Source organism: Cornus florida, unplaced genomic scaffold (genome assembly GCF_030987335.1).
Source record: "Cornus florida cultivar Cherokee Brave unplaced genomic scaffold, ASM3098733v1 CherokeeBrave_3.0.0_Hap2_Chr11, whole genome shotgun sequence".
NCBI classification, from domain to species: Eukaryota; Viridiplantae; Streptophyta; class Magnoliopsida; order Cornales; family Cornaceae; genus Cornus; species Cornus florida.
In genome coordinates, this window is record NW_026775581.1 from 134994008 (window position 1) to 135020357 (window position 26350).

A 26350-nucleotide genomic window follows, 5' to 3' on the forward strand; every position below is an offset into this window, starting at 1 on the left:
CAAAATTCTAATAATATATTTTTTTCTCCGACATTGCTCTTTCTTATAAATGCCTAATATGTTATTTTTTGTTATGAAAATACTAATTATACCCTTTACTAGTTAGCATCAACTTACAATAATCTTGAAAAAAAAAAAAAAAAACATAGTTTTAATTGCCACCAAAATTCAAAAATTGCTTAAAATATTTTCCAATTTATTTATATTCAACCAATTGTAATAAACACACACACACACACACACACACACACACACATATATATATATATATATATATTAAAACAAACCCAAAATGTTTCACAAATTTTTTCGGATGAGATGTGTTGATGCACAATTAATGAATTATTTAAATTGTTTTACTTTTTTCTATTTGTATAGTTTTACAAATAAGTAATTTGAAGAAAAAGTAATTTTATGAAAATTTAAGAATATGCATGTTATATTTTTTTAAGATAGTATAAATTTTTCTTCGAATATTTTTTTCTATAAAAAATGACATTAAAAAAAAAAAAAAAAAAAAAGGGAGAATAAGTTTGTACGGTTTACCTTACTTGTAAAATAAGTTTAGACGAAGACATTGTGGCCATTAGCTGGTTTACTGGTCTCCAAGAGACTGAGCACTCGAGGTAATTCGGGAGCTTCCTTCACATATTCCTTTATACCCCAAAAAGGTTAATGAGGGCAGCTTACAATGAAATTTTCAGTCTCCGTCAAATTTCTACTACTTTTATTAAAACTAAGCTGTGTTGTCTTATTCGCTTCAATGGGAGTTTAAAACAATGCAACTTGTGGTTAAAATTTCCCAGTTGGGGACTAATTTGTTTGTTGGAACTGTTTCTGTTTTTATAAATTATTAATGGGAAGGATTCGAACAACTGCTATGCCGTATCAACAGTGTCTATGTGGAAATCAGAATCCAGATACAATCTTAACCGTATTGTCATTTCCTAGATCTGAAAACCATTATTGACACCCATAAAAGGTCCCTCCACTAAGGGCAAGCAGTGACTTTATTAGGTCACCGAGGAGCCCAACCCCCCAAACCATTTGATATATCTTGTTTTCTCTAACACCCACACAGAAATCAGAAGCAATATATTTTGCCTGTTTGGCACTCTGAAAAAGTGTACGCCCTGAGAAGGTATACCCGAGTCTTGGAAAATCACTTCCAATGATCAGTAGAAAGATTCATCCCCTAAACATTTCTCCCATTATCATTCCATTCACATTATTCGCGATTATATATATATATTAAAAAGGAAAACACCGCAGGCGAGCCGCCCTATATCTTCTCCAGAGCCTGAAGAATATCAGCCTTTAAATCTTCAAAGTCTTCAACTCCAAAGCTGAATCGAACCAAGTTGTCCATGATCCCATACTTGGCCCTCCCTGATTGATCAAGATCCCTGTTCACAAATGCATGACAAAGTAAATTATCTCCGAGCACCATGTATAAATAATAACAATTGCATTATACCACACTCAGTATTATTTATAAAATTAACAATATGACAAGGAAATGGAAGATATACCAGTAAGACATTATTGCTGGCTGATCCACAATGCTCTCACAACCTCCAAAGGAGGGGGCAATGTATGGGATTTTCAATGCATCGATAAACTTTGCAGTGGTCATTAAGTCTCCGTCAACCTAAAAGATTGTATTCCGATAACAAGTTGTAGGAAAAGCATATAACACAAACCTATTACTAGAAAATAAACCACTAGTGAAAATAGTTAGCAATACAGACCTCAAAACTGACCACACCACCAAAGCCAGTCATTTGCCGCTTGGCAAGGTCATATTCTGCATGACTTGGCAAGCCTGGATAATAGACGCGCTTCACCTGCAATCATTTAATTAGTCCTTACACTACTAAGATGGTAACCATTTGTGCCAAAGAAATAGATGCCTGTTTCTTCCTCAAATCAGGGTTTTTCTACGACTCAATAAAAACATCAAGCATCAATAATAGCATAAGAGTTTGATGTATACACTACTTTCCTGCAAATACAGACCGGATTGATAACTTATAAAGGATACAACATAAAATTCAGCATCATCACAGCACTAGATAGGAACCAATTGCAAAACAGATAGGTTTACCTTTTTTTCAAGAAAAATATTATTTTTTGTTAAAAGCAGATGCGAATATATAAATATAAATATGTGAACTATAAGAATTTTGCAAAATATCCCCATGGAATAAGATTTGCCACCCTAAACTACTGAAATTTTGCAACTAGCCAACAGCCTGACAGATGTTGGCCAGCTTTTAAATGGTTTATGAAATTACATATTATTTGAAAATTTTGTTAATACAAAATAAAAAATAAAAAAGTCGTCTCAATCCTTTTTCTCATCGTCTCATTCTCTCTCCTAGCTTTTAAATGTAAGCTGCTTTTTCATTTCAAGTTTCCACCCAGCATGTCTCTCACTCTCTATGTATCTCTCTGTGGTAAGCTGCTCATTCCTTCCAACTTTCCACTCAGGCATACATTATATGTGTGTGTGTATATGATGCCATGATTTGTAGAGATTCAACTGAAATTTGAAGGCAGAGACAACAATTTGTGATGAGATGGGGTCTTCTGAAGCATTAAAAAACAGCTGAGATGTATTGTCACCTTCCGAAAGCTGCCAAGAAAACACACATTGGGGCAAGGAAGAGAACAAGACCCATTTCACAGATTTCATATCACGAGAGTTTCCAAGCATGGATTAATAATAACACAAACAATAGCCACAATGGAGGCAATGCTTTTGGTTATGGCCATTATGGGGTTCCAAGCGATTCAAATAGGAATAGTTCGTTCTTGATGGGTCTCGTTTGTAGTGAAGGTGCAATTATTGTATAACAAATGATAATTGTTAAATATATAGGGAAGAATGTTCTCAAATTAACAAAGCCTTCTTTCCAACTACTTGGAGTCAACTCAATGAATCATCTTTTTCCATTTCACTTTATCTAAGGCCATAAACTCGGTCAGATCTTATGTTACCATATTCTTTCATACTAACTCCTCCAACGTTAACTTTGGTCTTCCTCTTCCCCTAGAATTACGTTCAATGTGGACTGCATACTTCTTCCCTAACTGGCACATTTAGCAGTCTTCTTTTTATGGCCAAACAGTCTTATTCAATGTTCTCACACTTTATCTTCAATTGGTGCTACTTTAACCCTTTTTTGTCTTGTTGTACATCTATCACAACATTCGCATTTCCGCCAGAATCACTTCACTTTATGCGTAAGATTTTTCTAAGCCGCCCAACATTTTGCCCCATAAAGAAAAGCCGGTGTAGTAGTTGTTGTATAGAAATTCCCTTTCAATCTTAATAGGATACCCCAATCACACAATATATTAGATGTACTCTCCATTTAACCCATCCCACAGTTATTCTATGATTAACATTAACTTCAATTTTTTCAATTTTTTTGTAATTATAGATTTACTTAAAGATTTACTCCTACTTATTTTAAACTGAATATTCAGTTTTACTCCTGCTTATTTTAAATCCTTTTTACTCTAAATTTTCCCTCCAAACCTCCAAGTTAGCACTTGCTTCTTCTCTAATTTCATCAATAACAACAATATCATCAGCAAATAACATTCACCATGGAATCTCATTTTGGATATGTTTTGTCAGTTCAAATAAAATTAAGAGAAAAAGATATGAGCTTAATGCCAGTATTGTCCCTTTCATGTCCTCCATCTACATGTCCATTTTAAAAAAATAATAATAATAATAAAATGGACATTTGGTGGATTTTCGATACATGTCAGCATGTGTCCAATGCATATCCGTGTTTGACAAGGGGACATTGCTACAGCCCCCTAAGGGAGTTGTCAGTGCTTCCTAGTGTAGAAATTTTCATCAAACAGATTATCTTAAGAATTTTCACCAAAAGCACCACAAAACAAGAATGGAGTACATAAGTTCTAAGGCATTCAAACTACCTTTGGATGTGCCTCTAAAATCTTGGCCATCCTTAATGCTGTTGAATTTTGTTGCTGTACACGAAGATGCAGTGTCTTCATGCCTCGGATGATCAGATAAGCAGCGTTCTGAAAGAAAATCAACCAACTTTTAATATAATGCAAGCTCAAAATGCATAGCAAGGGACTAACTACATTGTGCCTCAAGCATTGCATTCAGGTGAAGTGTCCAGACCATAATGTAGTTAACATCTCATCTATCAAAAAAATAATAATGTAGTTAAAATCTCTAACATATTAATCAAGATAACTAACAGTGCCATCTTGTTTAATATGCCACAACTATCTTATGCTACAAGATTACTTAGTCGAGATAGATAGCTCACGGGGTTGAGAGCACCACCCATTATATTATGCAAGTTACCAATTGCTGAAATCAACTTCTGAGGACCACTAATGCAACCTGCAAGGACCTGCAACAGGAATCACTCTTTCTTAGCGCCTAACTGAATTTTTTTTAAATAGAGAGTCAACAATGAACGCTGACATACATCATTGTGGCCCCCAATGAATTTTGTTGCAGAGTGCAGAACAAGATCAGCCCCAAGGGCTAGGGCCTTTTGGTTGAGAGGTGTTGCAAATGTTCCATCTATGCAGACAAGTGCCCCCTTTGCATGGCAAAGCTTTGAAACCAACTCAATGTCAACACATCTCAAGAATGGATTAGTTGGAGACTCAGTGAAGAAAAGAGTGACCTGCATGGAATAACACCAACACTCATTTCACGATTACCTGTAAGGCTGTAATTCCTATGGTAATCACTCAAAGAGAGCCTCAAGCCAACAAAACAACCACTCTCTTCAATACTGACTTTGTTCTTGTCCAGTGCAGATTCAAGGGCTTCAATATCTGCAGGATCAATGATAGTGGCCTGGCATTTTGAAAATGAAAAGGGTCAAGAACAATTATACTCATAGAAAGAACAGAGCAGCAGGAGTATTCAAATATAGCCTAAATGCCCTAATATTTAATATATACAAATTATTGTCATCCATATTATCAAGAATGTGAAATGAAATTGCACTCAAAATAGGCAAAGGCAGCCACTTATATGCATATAAATACGATAGAATATTACACACAGACTTGAGTTTTTGTCCAATAAAAATGCCAGAAAATTGTTCCTCAACCTCGAGTTATGCAACTGACAACATTCAAATAATCCATAAAAAATGAACCACACCTTGATACCCATTTTGGGGAGAATGGTTTCAATAAATATCCGAGTCTTCCTATAGCAATCTGTGGTTGTCACGATGTGACCACCAGCAGGAACCAATGCCATCAACATAATAGTACTAGCACACATTCCAGATGCCATCAACAGTGTTGATTCAGCCCCTTCAAGTGCACTGTTTTAATTGAAAAGAGGAAGGCTTCTATCAGTATTAAATCATACAAATGCCATAAGAAAAAAGGAAATTGAACTGGATGACAAACCTTATCTTCTCCTCTGCAACCAATGTAGTTGGATTTCCATAGCGCCCATATTCAAAACTTGCACGGCGTTTCTCCTGCCAGGAGATACAGAAATTATATAATTTATCTGCCACATACGTCACGGCTTCCATAAAACAGCAATAAGAATTTCTCTCCCACTAAATTATCTAGCATTCTAAGAATACAACATAATTGAGCAAACATTATTGTATTACATTTTTTTCCTGAAGATTGCCACACTCTTCCTTTTAGATTGGCAACTTCCTCAAAACGATTATTTAATGTACAGACAAACTTCACATTTGCTGCTCCACTAGAAAATATAACTATGATCTGTACCTTGAAATCAATGAGCTCAGAAGTTTTGTTGAAGAAGTAGGCAGATGTATTGACTACTGGGGTAGTTATTGCATCAGTAACTATGCCGCGACCTAATCTTTCACCTGAGAGAATCAGAGGTAGAATCACTTCCTTCCTAATCACAAAATTGTTATTCATAAAACTAACATCATATGGAAGGCACATAAAATCAAACAAAACACAATTATTAGGACTCTTGTGCTGGTACTTCTTCCTCAATCAATAAAGAAGGCAAAATTGACCATTTGAGCATTATCTAAACTAGTGCCACTCTTCAAAAATTTGACAACAAATGGTCACAGACCCGATGTGAGTCTGATGAAATAAAATTTACAGTATGCTTATATAACGATCCACCCTATTCTGACGCACGAATAGAATACAATCGAGTTTTCAACTACATATTCAACATTGAAGGATATAATTTAGATATAACAACCACATAAGCACAAAATCAGTAACAACAGTTTCATGTAGTGTGAATTAGCAGACAAAAATGAACAAACAACTACACACCATAATATCCACATCTCCTTACTGGAGCACCAAATACTTTTTTATTGATATGATCAAAAGTCATAGACTTCAAATAAGACTCGTCCCTTCTAAAAACCAATTCCAAATATCTTTCTATACATACATTAGTATATTGCACCTGGAGCTTCATAAACAACTAACTCTATAAATCAATGCAAAAGAGTTGGTACGAAGCTAATCATACAAAATTAATGCAACCCACAAAGTAAATAAATGAAAATTGAACACCAGCAATATACATATAGATATATACCGGCATGAACTGCGATGCTCCCATCGGAGCTCAAAAATGAGGCCGCCTTGACATCGGCCGAACCCTCTAACTGTACACCATTGCTATTATAATAACTATTGTCAACCATCACCACCTTCTCATCAACGGCCACAATCTCAGCCGGCGAGACGGCTGCGGCGGCGGCTGCTTTAGCAGCTGCCGTCACACCATCAGCCGCCTGATTGTTCGACCACGAAGCGGCCACGACCTGAGCCACGCCTATGTTGCTGCAGTTCCTCCGAGCCTTGATGCTCAGCTGCCTCACAAAATTCGGAGGAAACCTAAAGATCAGAGACAGACCGTGTACAACGAACGATCCATGGCTCAGTGACGAGTTGGACTTGCCGGAGAATCGGCCGGAACTCGGCTTCTGCGGTCGCGGAACGCCGGAAAAGTCGGGATCTGAACGGCACTCGAAGGACGGGAAAACCCTAGCACAGCTTGACACGGCCATTTGGGACTGGAGGGTCAAAACCGTAATTTTGGGTTACGGTCTGTCTTCTCTAGAGAAAGGAGAGATCTCCACCCAGGGTGAAAATGCCGGCGCTGGCTTGTCGTTTATTAAACAGTTGCTACCGATTCGGTGGTTCGAGTTAAATTTAACCATTGTTAGGTATTTTAAAGTAACTATGGTTGAAATTTTGGATAATGACGATGGAAATGGAGCTCTTAAAATGACTGCCCTGTGTCACCCACAGAGTCACTATCCAATTATCTATCATATGCGAAGGCAACTACTTAAAACTTATTTTAAATTTTTTTTTAGCAGCATCACATTTTTTTAATGACTCAAAAATGTCAAATAACATTATATTATATATACTTCCAACCGTTTTTAATTGGGCTGGTTGGGTTGTTATAACTTTTTCAACATTGAACAACCACACTACATTGATCAGAACCACATACATAACGAAACTTACACTCCCTCTATCACATTTTAATTGAGGTAGTATATTCTAACAATGCAGCCTGAATAGCACAGCTAGGTTTCTCCCTGAAACTTTTGGAAGATAGAGCACAGGAAGCTACATTCAAATCAGTTAACCCTATGGCTTTCAAATCCTGTAAGTTTATATCACCCATCTTTAATTTCATATACGACACTATGATACATCACAGAACCATTCATTCTTCTACAGCCACAATTGTTTGTTTTTTTAGACCCAATCACTTGCAAACAACTCAAATTTCACGAAGAAACAAGCTCTCGGGGTCTCTTACCTCACAAAGTCATTTGGGTTGTCATTAGAATCTGCTATCTCAGCTTCTAAGAAGCTCAACATTAAGAGCGCAGAGAAACCAAGCTCGGTTCTTGAGCTCCTAAGGTCGCATGGATTCACTAAAAATCACATTTCACGCCTGATTTCCACCTACCCAGCTTTAATTTTGGCTGATCCAGATAGAACTTTGAGACCCAAAATTGATTATTTTGAATCTTTGGGTGTTGTCGGACCTGACTTGCCTATGATACTTTGTTCATGTAACGTGTTAGAGATTAGTTTGGAAAACCAAACACCAATGAGAATTTAATTTATGTTCTTAAGGGATGTAGCCGTGTGGTTCTGTTCAATGTTGAAAAAGTTATGGTGCCAAATATCTACACCTTGCGGACTCACGGTGTGCCTGAATCCCATATTGGAAAACTGATCATGTTGGTGCTAGGGATATTGATTTTCAGATTGTAAAATACTTCAATTTATGGAATAAAAAAGATATTTTCGAATAAGAGAATAATTATAATAAAATAATTAATATTTAATAATAATTAAACAACAAATATAATTGTATCAAAACAGAAAAACAAATCACAACAGAGAAAGATTGTCCTGGCTTGTTAGACGGGGAGGCACGCAATGCGCTGTTCTAAAGTCTTTGAAGTCTCCCTTAGGTAATTACGATCCACTAAAGACTTTAAGATACTGTTGGAAATGGGGGCATTAAAAATATAAACTTTGAATGAGATTTGGAATAGATTCCGCTAATAATTTTTTGCGGATCTCTAGACGATCGCATTTCTCTCCGTAAGAAGATGAACGTGGTATATTTACTTTCTCAAATCCGTTTCCGGGTGAATGAGAAATTAGTTCCAAAGTGTAGTGTTTTGATAAGCTTAAATGGGTATGCAAAATGTGGGAAGTGTTTGTCCCACATGAAAAAAAATGTTGAAACAAATTGAAATTTAAATAAGCTGAGTTTAGGATTTGGGCTTGAGCTTGGACCTAATTGTAAAGTCCAGATTATTCTTTTTTGGAATTTTGGATTGGGCCTAATTTTAGGCTGGACTTATTTAAATGGGTTTCACAAATGAGTGGGTTTTTTGGGTGGTTGGTTTTTTGAATTAAAAAAACTATTTTTTAGTTTTTCTAAAAGGTTACACCTTTTAAATTAAAAAATCATATTTTAGTTTTTCTAAAGGGTTACACCTTTTAAATTAAAAAATCACTTTTTAGTTTTTTCAAAGGGTTACACCTTTTTCCGAACCATCATAACCCATGGTTGCACCCATTCGAAAAGGCACATTGCAACCTATTGGAATGGATGTGTCTATTGGCGAATAGACACCAAGTGAACCATTGCAACCTATTGGAATAGATGTGTCTAGTGGTGAACAGACACCATGTAAACCATTGCAACCTATTGCAATGGTTGTGTCCAATAATGAAGACATACAACCAATCCGAAAAGGCATTTATGTTTCTATAAATACCCCCCTTTGGATCATTTGCAAGTTGTTCATTTTCATTTTCTTCTATCTCCCTCTCTAGACTTGAACCCAACCCAAGTGGGTTCAAACCATAGGTTAAGTGGTCCGAACCACTTAGACCCTAATCCAATTTCATCGAGTCATATTAAGATTGGTCCGAACCATTTGATTCGAATTGCACCCAATTCAGCATTTATATAGCATAAATGCATTTTTGAGTCAGAGAGAGTAGTACACGGAGAAGGTTCGATGTATCAACGAGTTTGTAGTGCTGCTACTGGTGGATGTAGACCGTTGTATCCTGGGAGATAGACGTCACTGAGTCCGTTAGCACCATAGCTGGGCGAATCTGTCTTAAGGACATAGTATCCAATACTAACCTCGGTCCAAGTTCTTTATTTATAATTATTATTTCATTAATTTATTTTGCATATTTAATTAAATATAGAGTTGCATATTTAATTAATGATTTCTTAACATATTGTTAATTATCTCATGACATATTAGTATAAGGTTTGTTATATCTTAAATGTCACATGAAACATATATTTTACCATCAGATACAACTCCAATGGTTACCTATGCACACGATCGCAAAGAAGCTTTCACCAAGTTTTGATGTTAGGTTGCCACAAAGAAATAGAGAATATATATATACTAGGTGTAGACTGTATGATTGCAGAGAGAGAATATAATTGCAGTAGTTTTTCTGAGAGTAGAAAAAGATCTTATTTTCTCAATGTCTCGGTTAATCAAAACCTACATATTAATAGAATTTATCACGTCTTTTCATCAACATATAAACTTAGATGTGCCATTTGGCTTAACAGTTATAGCATTTAATTTAATTCCTTTTAATTAATTATTATAATCTACAGTTAATTAGTTAAGGACTTCTTCTGAATTTATAACCAATAGAAATTCTAGAGTTGGAAGTTTTAAAACTTCTCTTGTAACTACAGTTGGAGCCTAGCGCATTAACGTTGAGAGTTGATGTGTTTAAAGAGGTTACTGATGCAGTTAAGGAAATGGGTTTTGATCCCAAAACTTGATCATACTTATTGGGTATCCGTTCAATGCTGGTGAATAGCACACTCAACTGGGAAAAGAAAAAAAAAGCTTATATGAGCTTTGGTTGGTCTAAAATCACATTTAATTCGGCATTCAAATTGCAACCGGGATGTATGCTTTCTTCACAGAAGAAGATTAGGGAACTGATGAATTTCTTGGTGAATAAGGCGGGGTTAAGAGCATCAGAGATTACTAAATGCCCAAATATTTTTCTAACTAGTTTGGAGAAGAGAATCGTTCCAAGATGTTCAGTTCTGCAAGTTCTGATGTCAAAGGGTTTGATTCAGAAAGATGTAGATGTGGTTTGGGTGTTGAATGGTAGCAAAAAGAATTTTGAGACCAGGTTTCTGACAAAGTATAAGGAGGTAGCTCCTGACGTAGTCAAAGCGTACGAGGGTGAGATAGGATTTCAAGTATTCAATATTAGTTTGTAGGGCAATTTGGAATCAGAGAAGCTGGCAGCAGAGCACTAACAAAAAGGTGTATATGAGTTTCTATCAAAATGATTTGGCTACATATAATGTCTGTCATCTAAAAAGTGATCCTCTAATCACTTAAATGAGGTTTTTTGGTGGTGATACAGCATCAGAAGAGGTAAGATCGCCTTGTTTATTATGAAGATCACATTAGCTTTCTCTGTCGACATTGTCATGTCTTGGAAATTTTCAGGATTATGTTTCTCATTTGCAGTGTCATAACATATGCTCTAATTTTTAAAATTTTGACAACCGGCACATGTGCTTCATAGTTCCATTTGAGCGGTTGTATCTTTCAATTATATATTCTTTTCTAGGTCCGCACTCTGTATAACACTCATGTGGTGATTGTGATGGTTGGGGTGTGTATTTATATAGGATTTACACTGGTTTAGGGGATTGCCTTGTTTTACCAGTAAGAAGATTTATTATTTATGAAAGGCTGGTGGTCATTTCCACGTGTGTTTGATTTTATTATGGCTAATTATTCCTGTGTGTCCTTACCTGCCTGTTCATTTATATTTTATGTAAAACCTCTATCTCTAGATTTAACTTTCTGTGATTTCATTACAGCTACAAAGTGTTAGGTGTCCTAATTTGCCTGTTCTTTCATATATAATGTTAAACCTTTTTCTTTAAAATTTAACTTATGCATATGAGAGATCTATTAATATGCAAATCTTCAATAGAAGAACAGCTTAGAGCTCACATATTGTGATAAGTATATTTTGAAGTTATATGCAGCATGCTACCAACCAGAAATAGCTTAATTGGGTATGGGATATTTGAATTGAGGAAAAGTGAAAAACAGTTTCATGGATCATTAATGAATTGGTCAAAGATATTAAATTTTTTCTTTATTATATATTCTAAAGGACCTTATCCAATGTATCTCCCACTTACACACTTTTGTTGGTTTTCACACTTATCAGTCGAAACTTGCCATTACACTAACTCACCAAGTAATGACCCCCGTAATATCTGTTTGCATATCTAAATACGATTGGTTCCTTTCAGTATACTTGTAATTCAGCAAATATTATTCTACCTCTACCTTGAGTTTTGATTATGATGATATTTGGCAAGGAAGAAAATTTAATTATTGTGAGCTATCTTATTCTTGTAGTAATATTCTCTTATTTTCTAGGTCACATATGGTATAGAATGGTAATAAGGAGAAGGTGAACAGTTTTTTCTAGAAGTGCATATGTGCGTATGACTAAATACATTGACAGAAAAAGCCTTTTTCTTCATTTTTTGAGTTTTTGTTAAGGGTTGATCAGGATGAGTTATACCATAATGTTAAGAGGACTATACAAAAAAATCCTTTTGTGATATTCCTTGTCTTGTTTACTCAGAGTTCCTTTTTTTATATAATTTTTTTTTTTAGCACAGACAAGTTATAGAAGGATATTTATTCTGACAAGTTGAACTAATAACATGCCTTTATTTACATAACAACATTCCAGAATATGTTTGAATGATGAGATTCCTAATTATACTCTGGCAATGTGTAATATGTCTTAGGTTCTATAGAGGTTAGAATTAGATTTAGTTGCAAAGAAAGAGATTATTAATCGATCTTGAGTATTTTTTGTCCAGAGTTTACTTTTGGTGTCATTGATTGCTCTTCATCTACTATGCAGTCATATATAATTTTATGAGGGCAATTTCTTTCTTGGAGGCAATGATTGTCAGACAGTCTATTTTAACGGAGCTTGGTCTCACGTTGTCTATGTGATTAAGGATTGTAAGGGAATTTTGAGGTTATTGGCTACTATTCAAAGGGGACATGTAGTCCTTGCCTCCTTGGCACAAAGAAGCTTTGGTGCATAGAGCTGTTTTGGAAATGATACCCTCTCAAGGAATTTTCTATTGCTTACTGAAAATGATCTCCTTGCACGTCTGTCCTGTTTTTGCTGTTTTTGGTTCAAAAAATAGTGATATAGGTCCTGTTACCACATTTTTAGGTAGTCTGCAGTTGATTATTAGGCTTTGCATGGTTTAACATTGTAAGAGTTGCTAGATCTAACGTTTGGGAGGGCCATGTTAGATGTAAAATGGCCCTGAAATACAGGGTCAATACTATCCATATTTGATTGGTGTTAAAGGTTAATGCTGATAAGCATGAGAATATATGATTTAGTCCAAGAGTAGTGTTTTTGTGCAAATCCATTTTTTAACTGGGCTGTTATAACTTTTTCAATGTACGTTTTGATCGTGGGTCTCATTTTAGTATATTAAGTTTCTTTATTGATGGTTCACTTGCGCTATTTGATGATATTAACCATTTTTCTCATCTTACTTCCTTTTTATCTTTTTCCATTTTGTGGGTTGATGGGTTGGAGTTATTATTAGGGCAAATATTGGTTGAAGAAATCAATGATATTAGTATAAATTACCCTTCTTCCTTTCAACTTATTGGTGTATGAATGATTTGGTATATATTCTAACTATTATGTCCTCTTCTTGTACTTCGATTTTTGTTTGGATGATGACTTTTAAGTTTCAGATTAAGCTGTGTTTGGATTTTCTTTTACATGTTCCTTTGGGTTTTTAAGGTAACAGACAAGTTGCTAGATGAGTTGAGAGGAGAAACTTGTTGAGGCAGTTTTGTCAAGATGTTATCCTTTAATTTGGTTTTAAGATTCTTGGGTAAATATTTGGCAAATTTTCTTACGTGCAAGTAGAGAGCTTGGAAACCATTAATTGTTGTTCTCCAGATGTAATGAACCATTCATCTTTTTCAATAAGTTAGCTTGCTTCAACAATGATGGTGTTGATGATGATAATGATAATGATTTGTAGGTTTTTAAAAAAATCTTAGTGGATTATAGTTTTTTTTTTTTTTGAAAAATAGTGGATTATAGTTTATAGCAAAGCTCTCTCAAAGGAGTTGGCAGCTCAAAGTCATTGGGTGGGTTAATTGAGTTTCGGGCTGGGCCGGAGTAGTTATTAAGTCAATACATTTTTACTGAAAAAACTTTCCTAAGACACAGATAGCCCCGAGTATAAAAACGTTGAGCCCAATTAGGATGCGGAAGGTATTCATACTAGCAAAATAATAATTATGATATAATTTATATTATTTTTGTTTATAAAAATATATTCTAAAAATTATTACCAAAATTGATCTTATGCCATGTTTGGTGTGCAGAAATGGAACGTAATGTACATTTCAATTATTTATTTGTTTGGTATGCAATTTAAAATGGCAATGATCATTCCATTGAAATGAAAATTTATTTCATTACTAAACCTATTGAATGGTCATTCCATTCCCAAGTAATATATTTTTAAAAATCAAGTTCTCAAAAAACTCTCATGCTCCAAATCTAAAAACCACCACCACTATCTTCAACTAACACACCGCCACCACCTCCAGTGCCTTTAGCCACCGCCACCTCCACTGTGGCTGCCACCACCACTGAGTTTCACTACTGGCACCGATTTCCACCACTAACACCTTCAACCACCACCACCACCACCACTACCTTCCACATCGTCACCATTACCACCACATTGTCGCCACCTTACACCACGGTCACTGCCACCACCACCAATGTAGCTGTCTTCCACCACCATCACATCGTCGTCACCTCCACAGCCTTTCATTGCCGCTTCTACCACTACCGCCATCGACTTCCATCACCACCACCACTTTCCACCTGTCACATCCATCACTACCGGCACCTCAACCAACTTCCATCACCACCACCTTTCACCACCGTTGTCGCCATTTCCACCTCCACTGCCACCGACTTCCATCACTCCACCACTACCGCCACCACCTCCACTGTTATCGACCTCCATCACCACCACCGCCGTCGCCACCTTTACCTCTACCGCCACTGACTTCCATCACCTCCACTACCGCTACCAATTTCTATCACCACCACTGTCGTTGCCACCTCCACCTTTATCGCCACCGACCTCCACCACTGCCACATCCACTGCCATCTTCCACCACCATCGTCACCTCCACTACATTCCACCACCACCACTGTCATCTTCCACATCCACCACCATCAACCATAGCCACTATTTCTTAATGTTATTTTGTCAATTAAAATTATTTGCCACTAACAGGGGTATTTTGAAGAATTTAATTTGAAATTTTTTATTTTTTAAAATTTATATTAGTCTATTTCTATAGATTTCATATTTACAATTAAACAATAGAATGAAAATGACCATTCCACCGAACACAACATTATAGTAATTGTCATGAACTCTCTTTATAAATTACATCATCACATTGTCCATATTAAAATGGTTTTATTATATATATGTATATATTTTTACAAAACTCAAAAAGGATTTTAAAATAAAATTATACGAATCGGTCAAATATAAGATTTTAATTTGTCATAATTAAGTCAAACTAAAGAAACATAAAAGTTTGCTTATGTGTCCAATGTATTGCAAATTAATTTTAATACGAAAATTTGATTTGTTAATCTTCTTACAATTTTCTTTTACAAGGTTAGATGAGCCTCTTTCTATTGTAAATAATCACACCCCTCTCTCTCTCTCTCTCTCTCTCTCACACACACACACACACACACACAAACCAACTGTAAACCCTTTAATATTATTATTATTATAATTATTATTATTCACTATTTGCGCTGTTATATAGTAGGCCGATGGCCACAGGCCCATTCTCTTTACCCAAAAAATAAAATATAAAAAAAGGCCATCGGCCCATAAGGGTAAAGGGCTGACGTAAGCAAGCATCGTCCATCAACTAGACGCTTCTTACCGTCGATGCCCTAATTTGAAGAGCCCTATAAATCTCTCTCTGCTTTTATTACTCTTCAGAAGCGTGAAGCTGCTGTTTGCTGGAAGGTGTTTTATCACACATGTATTGTTTGCTAATCTCTTTGTTTATATGTTCAAATGCTTTCCAGTATTGCTTGATTTAATTTGAATTTTTTTGTATGCATTTTAATTTTTTCTTATATAGGAAATATAATTTATCATAGTTTGAATCTGTTTTTTTTTTTTTGGTTAAGTTGTAATAATAGCTTTAGCTTGTTGATATGACTAATCAATTTGAAAACCTTACATTGTTTTAATTTGAAAACTTTTATGCATTTTTACTTTTTTTCTTCATTATTACAACAATGATACATATTTATTCTATAATATGTTGATATACATTTGATTAAGGTATCTATCCACCCGTAGATCCTTTAGATTATATAGTAAGATTTATATATTGAAATCTATATTTATCAGATTGTGGATTCATGTTCCTTTTCATACTTTTGAAAGATTTGATGCCAAAGCATCCCAAATATTATACTACCGTATTATGCAAATAACTGTGAACAGATTGCTGTTACTTCATCATTTGATAATTAGTTTTATGAATTCGCACGGACATACATGTTTATGCTGTTTGAAAACATGCGCATGTCTTTGTGGACGATTTGTGTGTGAACATATCTGGTCTTGATGGAGTGTTCACGTGACACATGCTTATGGCTTCAAAATGGGACCATTTGGAACACAAGGTCTCCTTGTTCCTTGGGACTCGTATGCTCTTGAAGGGTCGCATTCCTTTGTTCTTGAAGGCACGCATCGCCTTTAAGATCCCTTTATTGAACTTCCCCTCTACCTTAGGACTCTTTAGGATTGTTTTATTGCATTTCCTCCCTTCCTAAAGGCACATATAGCCTTTAACATCCTTTTACTACTTTTGATCTCGTTCCTTAGGACTCGAATGCTCTTTAGGATCATTTTATTGCATTACCGAGGCACGCATAGCCTTTGTGATTGTTTTACTACTTTTATCTCGTTCCTTAGGACTCCAATGCTCTTTAGGCTTGTTTTATTGCATTTCCTCTCTTCACATTGCCTTTAAGATTGTTTTACCACATTTACCTCGTTCCTTAGGATGACTTGCAGCAATGGACTGCATGATATATAGATAGAGTTGTGGTTAATCGTAAATTTGTAATACACATTGACTATTTTGTTATTGCTCTTGGTTACTTTCCTCATCCTTCCTTTGAAATTATGATGTTCATGAATAATTTGGTGATGTAGTTCTATTAGCTGTTAAATCTGTGTTTTTGGTATATATTTCCCATCCACCTTTTGGTCTGTTGTATTAATGGTTCATTTGTTCTCAAATGATACATTTCAAGGAATTGAATCATATGCTAATTTGTAGGCAAGACTAACTGTTTGATTATTTTGAGTTGACAAATTAATATTAGACTGTTATAATTTTTTACTAAACTATAAAATTGCACGAGGAATGAGGCTCCATGACTAATTGATTTTTGGTTGCCGAATCTAATTGTGCAGAAACCAAGTGTGGGGATTCGCTTTCCAGGTGACTGAATGTAGTTTTGCTGGCTGTAATACCCCTACATCACCTAACTTACTAGTTAATAACAAGCATCAATATTAATTTATATGATTGATTACTTTATAATCTTGTTGGGGAGAGGTATCTGATTGTGATATTTAAGATTAACTGTGTTGTTTTCTATGTGGTGAATTTTTCCCGTCATTTTTTTTTTTATTATTTTTTTTTATCAACATTTTATTTGCTCTTTTCTTGAACTCGGTATATTTGTTAGACCGGATTGCAAAAATGGTTTCAATCATATGTCAAGTATTTTTTTTTTAGGAAATTGTTAAATTCGTTCCTAAACTCGTAGCAGAGACGATTCCTGTTGTTGTGTTTAATCCCAGCAAATAATGAACTTCACTGCAATCTGTACACACCTCAGAGTTGATAATAGTGTCCTGCGAGGCTTAGCTGAGAATTGTATGTTAATATAATTCATCTTTTGAGTTGGGGGATTTATTTTTCAGGATGAATTGTTTCGAGGGTTAATGGAAAAATAGAACTTGGTTATTTTTAAAGTAATACTCTGTTTGCTCCAATTGTATTGAATTGTTTTCTTGTTTATGGAGGGAGTTTGAACTTTTAATTTGTGTGAGGGAGTGGAGATGAAATTGGGAATTGTCATTGTCTTGATGGACAACTCTTTAGTGTTATGTTTCAATGAATAAAGACAATACGTATTACAGGTTTATGACTGTTACCGGATTGTGAACGCTACGTGGATGTGAGAACAAGGGATCTAGATAACATTTGGTCTTTGAAATGCAGTGCACTGATTGTGGACAATGACCCATCGTCATAAAATTCGAAGTAGCATCTTTTTCAATGAACTGTCTTGAGCTTTGGGTTGAACAATACAAGAACCAAATTCTATTTTTCCATTACTTGATTATATGTATACATGTGTGTGTGTATATATATATATTTATAATTTTATTTTTTTTGGACAAAAATGTTAAGGGTTAGTTGGTAGAGGAGGGGGTGGATGCAAAGCTGAGCAAGGAGACACAAGGAGTAATCTAACCATTCGGCCCCTACGGCTTGCCACTGCTTGATTATATAGCAGAGCTCAATTGATAAAACAACATAAATGTGTCTCGAATTTTGTTTTGTGGGAAGGAAATTTCTGTTGACCCATTTCTGTGTTTGTGGGTATACCTTGTTCTTTTGTAATATGGTATAAGTATGGTATATAAATGGTGTTCTAAGGTTTGGAGTGGAATTATTTCGAGTATTGAAAATTGCAAAGGTTAATGCATTTAGTGAAAATTGCAAAGGTTAAAGCTTTTATATCAAATACAATTAAGTGAAAGGGTTTTATTTTTTTATTTATTACATAATTGATCAATTAAAAAAGTAGGTTTAGTAATTCACTGAAATTATGCAAGAAATATTTTTCTAAATGATATTTGTTCATTTAAAATAAAAATAATTTTATGATAAAGTAGTGGAATAATTGTATATATGATATAAAAAAATATTAAAAATAAATTAAGTTCTATAAAAATATTTATATAAATAAAAATTAATATTTATATATAACTGTTTGTACATGTCGACGCCGTATCAATGTTGTATCTAATATGCCTTATATAAAAAAGAGTAAAGTGCAAAAAAACTCTTTTAAACTATGTTTGAATTTGTAAAGAACTATATTTTGTACATAAAACTCCCTAAAATATTTCATTTTGTTGCAACATACTCCTAGGATTATACTATATTTCATTAAATGACCTTAATGTTCCTTCTTATTGAATTACATTTAATATATTTTTCTTATCTAAATAAATTATGAAAAAATTAATACTAATTTGATAAGATATTTTCATTAAATTTGCATAAATTTATCTTTAATTTTTTTAATGAATTATTAAATAAAAATTTTTAGTAGAATTTTTTTAAAAAATTAATTAATTTTTTAATTTTTAATGAATATATTACATGAAAAGAAGGTATTTTTTTTAAAAGTATTTTATTAATTTTTTATCAATATATTGTACGAAAAGATGATATTTTTTTTACGATAAAAACGTTTAAATTGTAATACGTTTTATTATAAATAATAAAGTTTTAATAATAAGTTAATCAATTTAGAAAATGATAATTATAAATCTATTTATCTATTTTTTTCTTCATTTTTATGATAAATTGATACTAAAAATAAAATTAAGGTAAATAGTATAATTAATATTTACATAAGAGAGAAGATAATAAAAATAATTTAATAAGAAAGAAAAATTTTAATGAGAAAGGGTAAAATAGTATTTTGTGATGGATTTGTCCTTAATTGCAACAAATCAATAGTTCAGGAAGCGGTTTTTAGTTCTGGAGATTATCTGTAAAAGAGCAATAGTTTAGGGTTTTTTTTTACACTTAGAGCATTTCCAATAGGGTTGTCATATGAGTTGCCAATTCAAAATATAGCAGGTGGGTTAAAATTGGGCTCTCCAATGAGCTGCTATATTGGCTGCCAAAATTTACCTTTGCCATTTTTGGTGCCAAATCTAGCAAAACAAATAACAATAGCTATTCTATATTTTGTGCCAAATCTAACAGAAATATATGGGTTTTGAACTTTTGATTACAAAACAAGAATTACTAACCTTAATATATATATATGCATACACAAAATTAAGAATTACAAACCTCGATTAGTTGATTTAGAAAAAAAATTAAAACAAAAACCATACATACAAGTTAGTAGTTGCATAGAGAGGGGGGGGTGGGGGCCCAAGTTTGAAAGTTGAGAGACAGCGGCTGAAGCTTGCGAACGGTGAACCCGAACTAGAACAGTGGGCGATGGAAACTGAAATATGGATTTTGATTTTTTGTGGGTTTTGATATAGGTAATAGGTTTTGAACTTTGGATTCTTGCAGATTGATAAATAAATTGAAATATATGGGTTTTGAACTTCTGATTCTTGTAGATTTTGTAGATTGCAGTTGCAGAGAAAGAGGGCAAGTTCTCAGAGTTGAGAATGAGAGTAGAGATGGATGCGATTGGGGGAGGCTGAAATGATTTGCCCTAAAAATATATATATTTTTAATAATAATATAATCAAATTTATATAATATACATATATATATATATATATATATATATATATATATATATATATATATATATAATATGAAAAATGATAAGTCTTCCGACTTCAATTGCTGACTCATCCTCTGAATACAACGTGGTTGGATCACGTTAGAACTCTTAAAACAAAATCCCGTAAACATTTTTTTCTTTTCGACTCATTCATAATCACGTTGTATTCGGAGAATGAGTCGGCAATTAAGGTCAGATGATTTATCACTTCTATATCTATAAATTTCCGAAAAAGAAAAAAAAAATATTATGTAAAAAAATTAATTCACAAATAGTGGTAAAAAAATAATAATAAATTTGTTTTTTTGTTTTTGTTTTTGGTCCTTTTTTGACTAAATATTTTAGATTTTTGCTTCTTTTTAATTAGGTTTAATTTTAGTTTCTTCTAATGTCAAAACTTGACTTGAAATGTGCTTAATATTAATATTACTGATACAAATATAAATGATGGGAATGGTAGTTGGAAAAGATGGTGGGTGTGTAAAAAATTAGCATTTTGCATGAAATGTACTATTGAAACAGAATTGCTAAAATGTAGTATTTTGACACTATAACACCTGTCAAAATATATATTGACATGTAAAAATGACTTTTAATATTGGATATGGTCTTAACCCTACATAATAAAAGGTTAAAAGGAAGCTCTAATTGCGGAATTTATCATACAAAAAAAATCTGATAAATTGAACTCCAATCACTTCAAATTAAAAGACCACAAGTGGTATTGTAATATCGAAAATGCCACTGCAACATTATTTTGATATAAAAAAATTATTTGATTTTTATGTTTTTAATTTTAAGATTTTTCTTATCATGATTCTCCTCTTCCCGTCTCATTAATGGGTATACTCACGGTTTGTTTGGAATGCTGGATTTGATAGAATTTGGATTTTGATTTGGAAACATGATTTGCCTTGTTTGGAACCACATAATTATAAATGGGATTTGATAATTATAGGATTTGAAATCCCTTTTTAATTGTGTTTCAAATCCAGTCTAAAACGTTAGGATTTCACGGGATTTCACGCAATAAATATTCATTATTTTTATATTTCCTTAATTAACCCTCCAACCCTTATTATTATTAAACCCTTCTTTTTATTAAACCCTATCCTATATAATAATACCATTATTTTAATGATATATATATATATATATATATATATATATATATATATATATATATATATGAGTGTTGAGCATATATCTAATTTTTATTTATTTATTTATTTTTTGTATACTTCACTATCTTAAATTGCCTTTAACATATTGATCCTCAAAGTTGTTACAGAACTTTGAGTAACATATCGATTTCTCAAAATTACCAAAATTGTGTGTTTAACAGATTGATCCACCATCACTTTTGTATTCTTGTATTTGAAATATATATAATGCAGAATTGCTGCAATCCTCCTTAATTCACACCAATTTTTTTTGTTTGGTATACTCCAATATCTTAAACTACGTTTAACAGATTGATCTACCACAATACAAGAATTGTATAACCAAAAGTCTGCGTTTAACAAATTGGTCCACCACCTTGATTTTTTTTTTTTTTTACTTATAACCAAAAGTTATGGAATCTAATACTTTAGTATTTGTGTACTTAAAAATTTAAACAAATAGAGCAGAATTTTATAACTAAAAGTCATATTATCTAATTCTTCATAATTCACAAATAAATCATATATATATATATAAGCCAATATAGACAATATTATCTTTAGAAATGGTTTTTTTTTTTTTTAAATTAAATTTCATGTCGCAGAGTTCCACGTAATCATTCCTTGTTTGTTTTCATGATATAACTTTGGACTATATTTTACAATAAAATAAATATTTTATTTATTATTTAAACAAGGGCAAAAATGATATTATATTATTTTTATTCAGAATCCTATTTTAAATTTAATTTATTCCAAACATATAAATAGAATTTCATTTTTATTCCAATTCCTATTTTAATTCAGATTTCTTTTTCTAATCTTAAAATAATTGATTCCAAACAAAACATCAATGTCAACCCTATCAAATAACATGTTCCTGTTTATTTGTCTACATCCGCAAATTGTTTTATGAATCTTAAAACAGCATTAATTACAACTAAAGAGGCCACACTAAAAATGATGCTGATTTAATGTGATTTATAAAGCATCAAACAATTTTGTTACAGTATTAAATAACTTATCAATGTGATGTTTTTGTTTCTTCAAGTAAAAACCTATTTCTACATAAAATCATTTATCAAAATACCTCTCCTAAGATTTTGTCCTGTTTAAATTTTGTCCGCCAGCCAGTGTAAGAATTTAAATATACTTTAAAAAAAAAAAAAAAAAAGTTTATGAATTGATAAAAGGATAAAATATTAAGATTTTGGTGTTTTAGTTTATGAAAGAGTATTTTAATATCTTTAGTACTATTATTAAAGGTATTTAAAGAATTATGCAATATAATAAATAGAGCTGTATGAATATCTTTAGTACTTTTATGAAAAATGTTTTTTTGTTTTCAAATAATTGTAAAACTTAAAACTCTATTAAATTTTGTTTGGTAGTGAGCTTCTTAAAAAAATAAAAAACACTAAAGAAACAGTTACTGTAAAAGCAACATTTTGTAGTTTCGGGCATCAACTGAGTTCCGCCATATGTTCTCTTTCTTATCACAATATTAGATATTGTGTTTACTATCAGTACTTCAAATTTTCCTGGCAGCCAAACAGGAGTGGAAAGTAGTACATTTTTTCTAATCAAGAATGTGACGTGAAACTAACAGCAATAAAGTCACCATTAATACATATATCTCTTATTGGACTTTTCTCCACGCGTCAAGATTCATCATAAAAGATTTTCGGTCATTCATTGAAGACTATTCTCACTCATGGCAGCACCTTAGAAATCAAAAAATGAGAACAGAAATTTAAATTGGAAAAGTAAAGATATATATATATATATATATATATATATTTATAAACTTTCATTGACTGACTTGACTCCAATGAGTTGAATTGTTGACCATACAGAGGAATGAAACATTGCAACTTGATCTAACGGAACTCAAAACACTGACAATGCACATAAGAGACAGAGTCTACTTGGTTCTTACATTGCAATGGCCGTTGACATAAACTTGATCAGAACATTGGTGAATCAGATGGCGAAGAATTCACCAAATTAAGGATGCTATTCCAATAATTATTGTTCTCATCACAATGATATTCACTCCCACTGCCACCACCGTTGTCAGAATCTCCGCCACCATCGGATAAACTCCGGTGATCGCCGTAATTATTTAGCAAAAGCTCAGTAAATCCCTCCACAAAAGTTTCACCGTTGACATGGTCGTCATTCGTAGCTGTCCTAAGAGACGACTCTTCTTGTGTCCATGCCCCTTCCAAGGACAGTGTCATATCATCCCTAAACGACACCGTATTCTCCATCCCATCTTTGTATTTTGACAAATTTGTCCAATTTCCAAACCCTCTCCAATCTTCTTCACCCTCTTCTTTCAAGACACCACCTGAATTCCCTATTCCGGTGGCGGCGATTGGCATAGCAATCTCGGAAAAGCTAACCGTTGACTTGGGTGACTCGAGGTCATGACCACCTAGCCCGGCAGCCAAACCTCCTCCACCACCTGCTTCAGTAGGCTTATTAGTGGTTCTCCACTCACCATTCCAAGCTTTGAGTATGTCAAGACACGGTGGCGGGATGGGTGGCGCAGACGGCTTGTTGGAGGAGGTGGAGGCGGACGGGGCGGAGCTAAGCTGATTGAATGAGTTGGAGGAACGTAGCTTTGATTGTTTAGCGAGTCTGGCCTCGGCTTCGAGCCGGGCACTCTCCCACTGAGCCATGTGGCTAAGGTTGGCGGCGTTCTTGGAGTGACCGTCAGTTGGGGAGACGGCAGCAACGACGTCGTTCCTGGGCTGGTGTGTGACTGGGTCAATCCCCATTTTGGCTAATCTTTTCTTGAGATGAGTATTCCAGTAATTCTTGATCTCATTGTCTGTTCTTTTGGGCAAGTGAGTTGCTATAGCCGACCACCTGACCACAAGCAAAACATAAAAGACACAGCAATCAATAACTGTGCAAGAAAAATGTACACCAACTACAATTAATTTTTTTTTTTTCCCCTCATATTTAAATTGTTATGTTAATCGAAGAAATTAAATATGTGATTCTTTGCACTTAAATTAAGATACCCATGTGTTGAATCCAAAGAACGAATTCAAATTTGGAAATATTTGAATGTCACACTATGCGAATTATGCAAAAACAGTAGATACCTATTTCAGAATTTTGGGTACTAACAGAAATAATTTGTAGAGTACAGTGGGATGACCATTCTAATTTGAACACACAAAACATGTACAATTTCTTTCTTGTTTTTGCAATGATTTGAAGCTGAGTGCCTCAACATTTAAACCATCTTAAGAGGCCTATATATATGTATATATATATTGTTATGAAGCTCCATATTTGTTCATTGAACAATGTCCTTTAAAATTGAATCACTACCCAAGAAAATGCCAATTGAAAGGCAATTAATGATTCAGAATTCAGAGAACAAATAGCTATAAAAGTTCTATATTAATTGCAACAACTGCAAATTAAATAACCAAGTGTCTTCAAAGGCTACTCATAACACACTATGAAAAATCTGTATGTGTGTGCATGTGTATATATATATGTATAGCACCTGTTCCCTAAGAGGGCATGGAGTTGAATGACGGTTTGTTCTTCCTGTAAACTGAACATATATATATATATATATATATAGGTATTGCACCTGTTCCCTAAGAGGGCATGGAGTTGAATGATGGTTTGTTCTTCCTGTAAACTGAACTTCCCTCTCTTAATATCAGGTCTCAGATAATTAGTCCACCTCAATCTGCAGCTCTTCCCACATCTCTGAAGACCTATATATATATATATGACGCATGTATATGTAAACACTATATATGTGTGTGTATAATTGAATAGCAAAATTAAGTTATGAGTGTAATAGTTGTTAGTACCAGCTTTGGCAGGCAAGGCTCTCCAGCTTCCATGGCCGTGTTCTTCGATGTAAGCTAAGAGCTTTTGATCTTCTTCAGGTGTCCATGGTCCTTTCTTCAAACCAACCTTGTCACAACATGGTGATCGACCCATTGTCAGTTGCAATTAAATGAGATATGTGGATCAACAACACCAAAGAAGATATTGTAGCTTTTGCTCTACTTATAGTACTCTTCCAACAAGAAGCTATGTTGAAGCGAAAGAAAACAAGAATTGAAAGAGCTAGCTATTATAGTGAATAAAGAAAGATATGGGCAGTGATAAAAGGTCACTCAGTCTTCGACATTGATGGGATATTGATAACAGTATTGCTCAGTGCGTGTCTACCTTCATATGACTATACTACCCTCTCAACTATCAACCAACCTATCAATTTTACTTGGTAACGAGGGTCTCCATCGTGTTATGTCCTTTTACATCCGTAGAGTATATAACAATTTCATACCATTTATGTAATAACAATAGTTACATTATTATTAAGAGTCTTGTTATATTTAAGTATTATTGTTTACGAAAAAAAAAATTCTTTTCAAAGTAAAAAACTTAATTGATTAATTAATAATAAATAATAAAAAACTATAATAGGTATCGAAAAGATAACATTATTTAAATCTGGCATAAAAGTATTGTTGGCTAAAGTATTTTCATCTTGTGTATATAGCATTGTTCTTTATGTAAATTTTATAATAATCAACAAAGTTACAGTTATAATGTTACTTGTTACAAGTGTCCAATATCGGATTCGAATGAGAAAGTAAATGGATATATATGGACAGGGTGATAGCCTCTTTTAACAATTTAAGTTTTTTTTGATCATTTCGTGTAACACTCATCCGTTACAGCTAATATCAAAACTAGACTCAATTCTTAATTCGATATTTTGAATAAAAATTTCATCTAACAAAACTTAAACTTTTAAGTCAAATTGCAAAACACGTAGCGTTACACTACTCCACTATCAT

The 26350-nt window shown here is 33.5% G+C and overlaps 2 protein-coding genes and 1 long non-coding RNA gene across 4 annotated transcripts; 1 reads left to right on the forward strand and 2 right to left on the reverse strand.

The window, feature by feature from the left end:
• Positions 1-1080: 1080 nt before the first annotated feature.
• On the reverse strand, positions 1081-7206 carry LOC132283661 (cystathionine gamma-synthase 1, chloroplastic-like). Its single transcript, XM_059785657.1, has 11 exons — positions 6590-7206; positions 5779-5882; positions 5440-5513; positions 5183-5351; positions 4811-4870; positions 4491-4694; positions 4326-4412; positions 3961-4068; positions 1752-1847; positions 1533-1651; positions 1081-1406 (listed from the first exon to the last, which is right to left on the reverse strand). Exons 1-11 carry the CDS (start codon positions 7062-7064, stop codon positions 1283-1285), a joined length of 1620 nt encoding a protein of 539 aa, XP_059641640.1. The 5' UTR covers positions 7065-7206; the 3' UTR covers positions 1081-1282.
• An 8320-nt stretch (positions 7207-15526) lies between these two features.
• LOC132286426 (uncharacterized) lies at positions 15527-18456 on the forward strand. The gene is made up of 2 exons (XR_009472784.1): positions 15527-15731; positions 17186-18456. It is a non-coding gene; the product is annotated as an uncharacterized LOC132286426 (long non-coding RNA).
• A 4773-nt stretch (positions 18457-23229) lies between these two features.
• On the reverse strand, positions 23230-25662 carry LOC132284336 (transcription factor MYB16-like). Of its 2 annotated transcripts, XM_059786429.1 has the most exons (3): positions 25349-25662; positions 25120-25249; positions 23230-24374 (listed from the first exon to the last, which is right to left on the reverse strand). In XM_059786429.1, the coding sequence occupies exons 1-3, from the start codon at positions 25479-25481 to the stop codon at positions 23465-23467; spliced, it is 1173 nt and encodes a 390-aa protein (XP_059642412.1). In that variant the 5' UTR covers positions 25482-25662; the 3' UTR covers positions 23230-23464. The 2 variants fall into 2 exon arrangements, with proteins under 2 accessions (XP_059642412.1, XP_059642413.1); XM_059786430.1 differs by lacking the exons at positions 25120-25249; positions 25349-25662 and adding an exon at positions 25030-25113.
• Between the last annotated feature and the right edge of the window lie 688 nt (positions 25663-26350).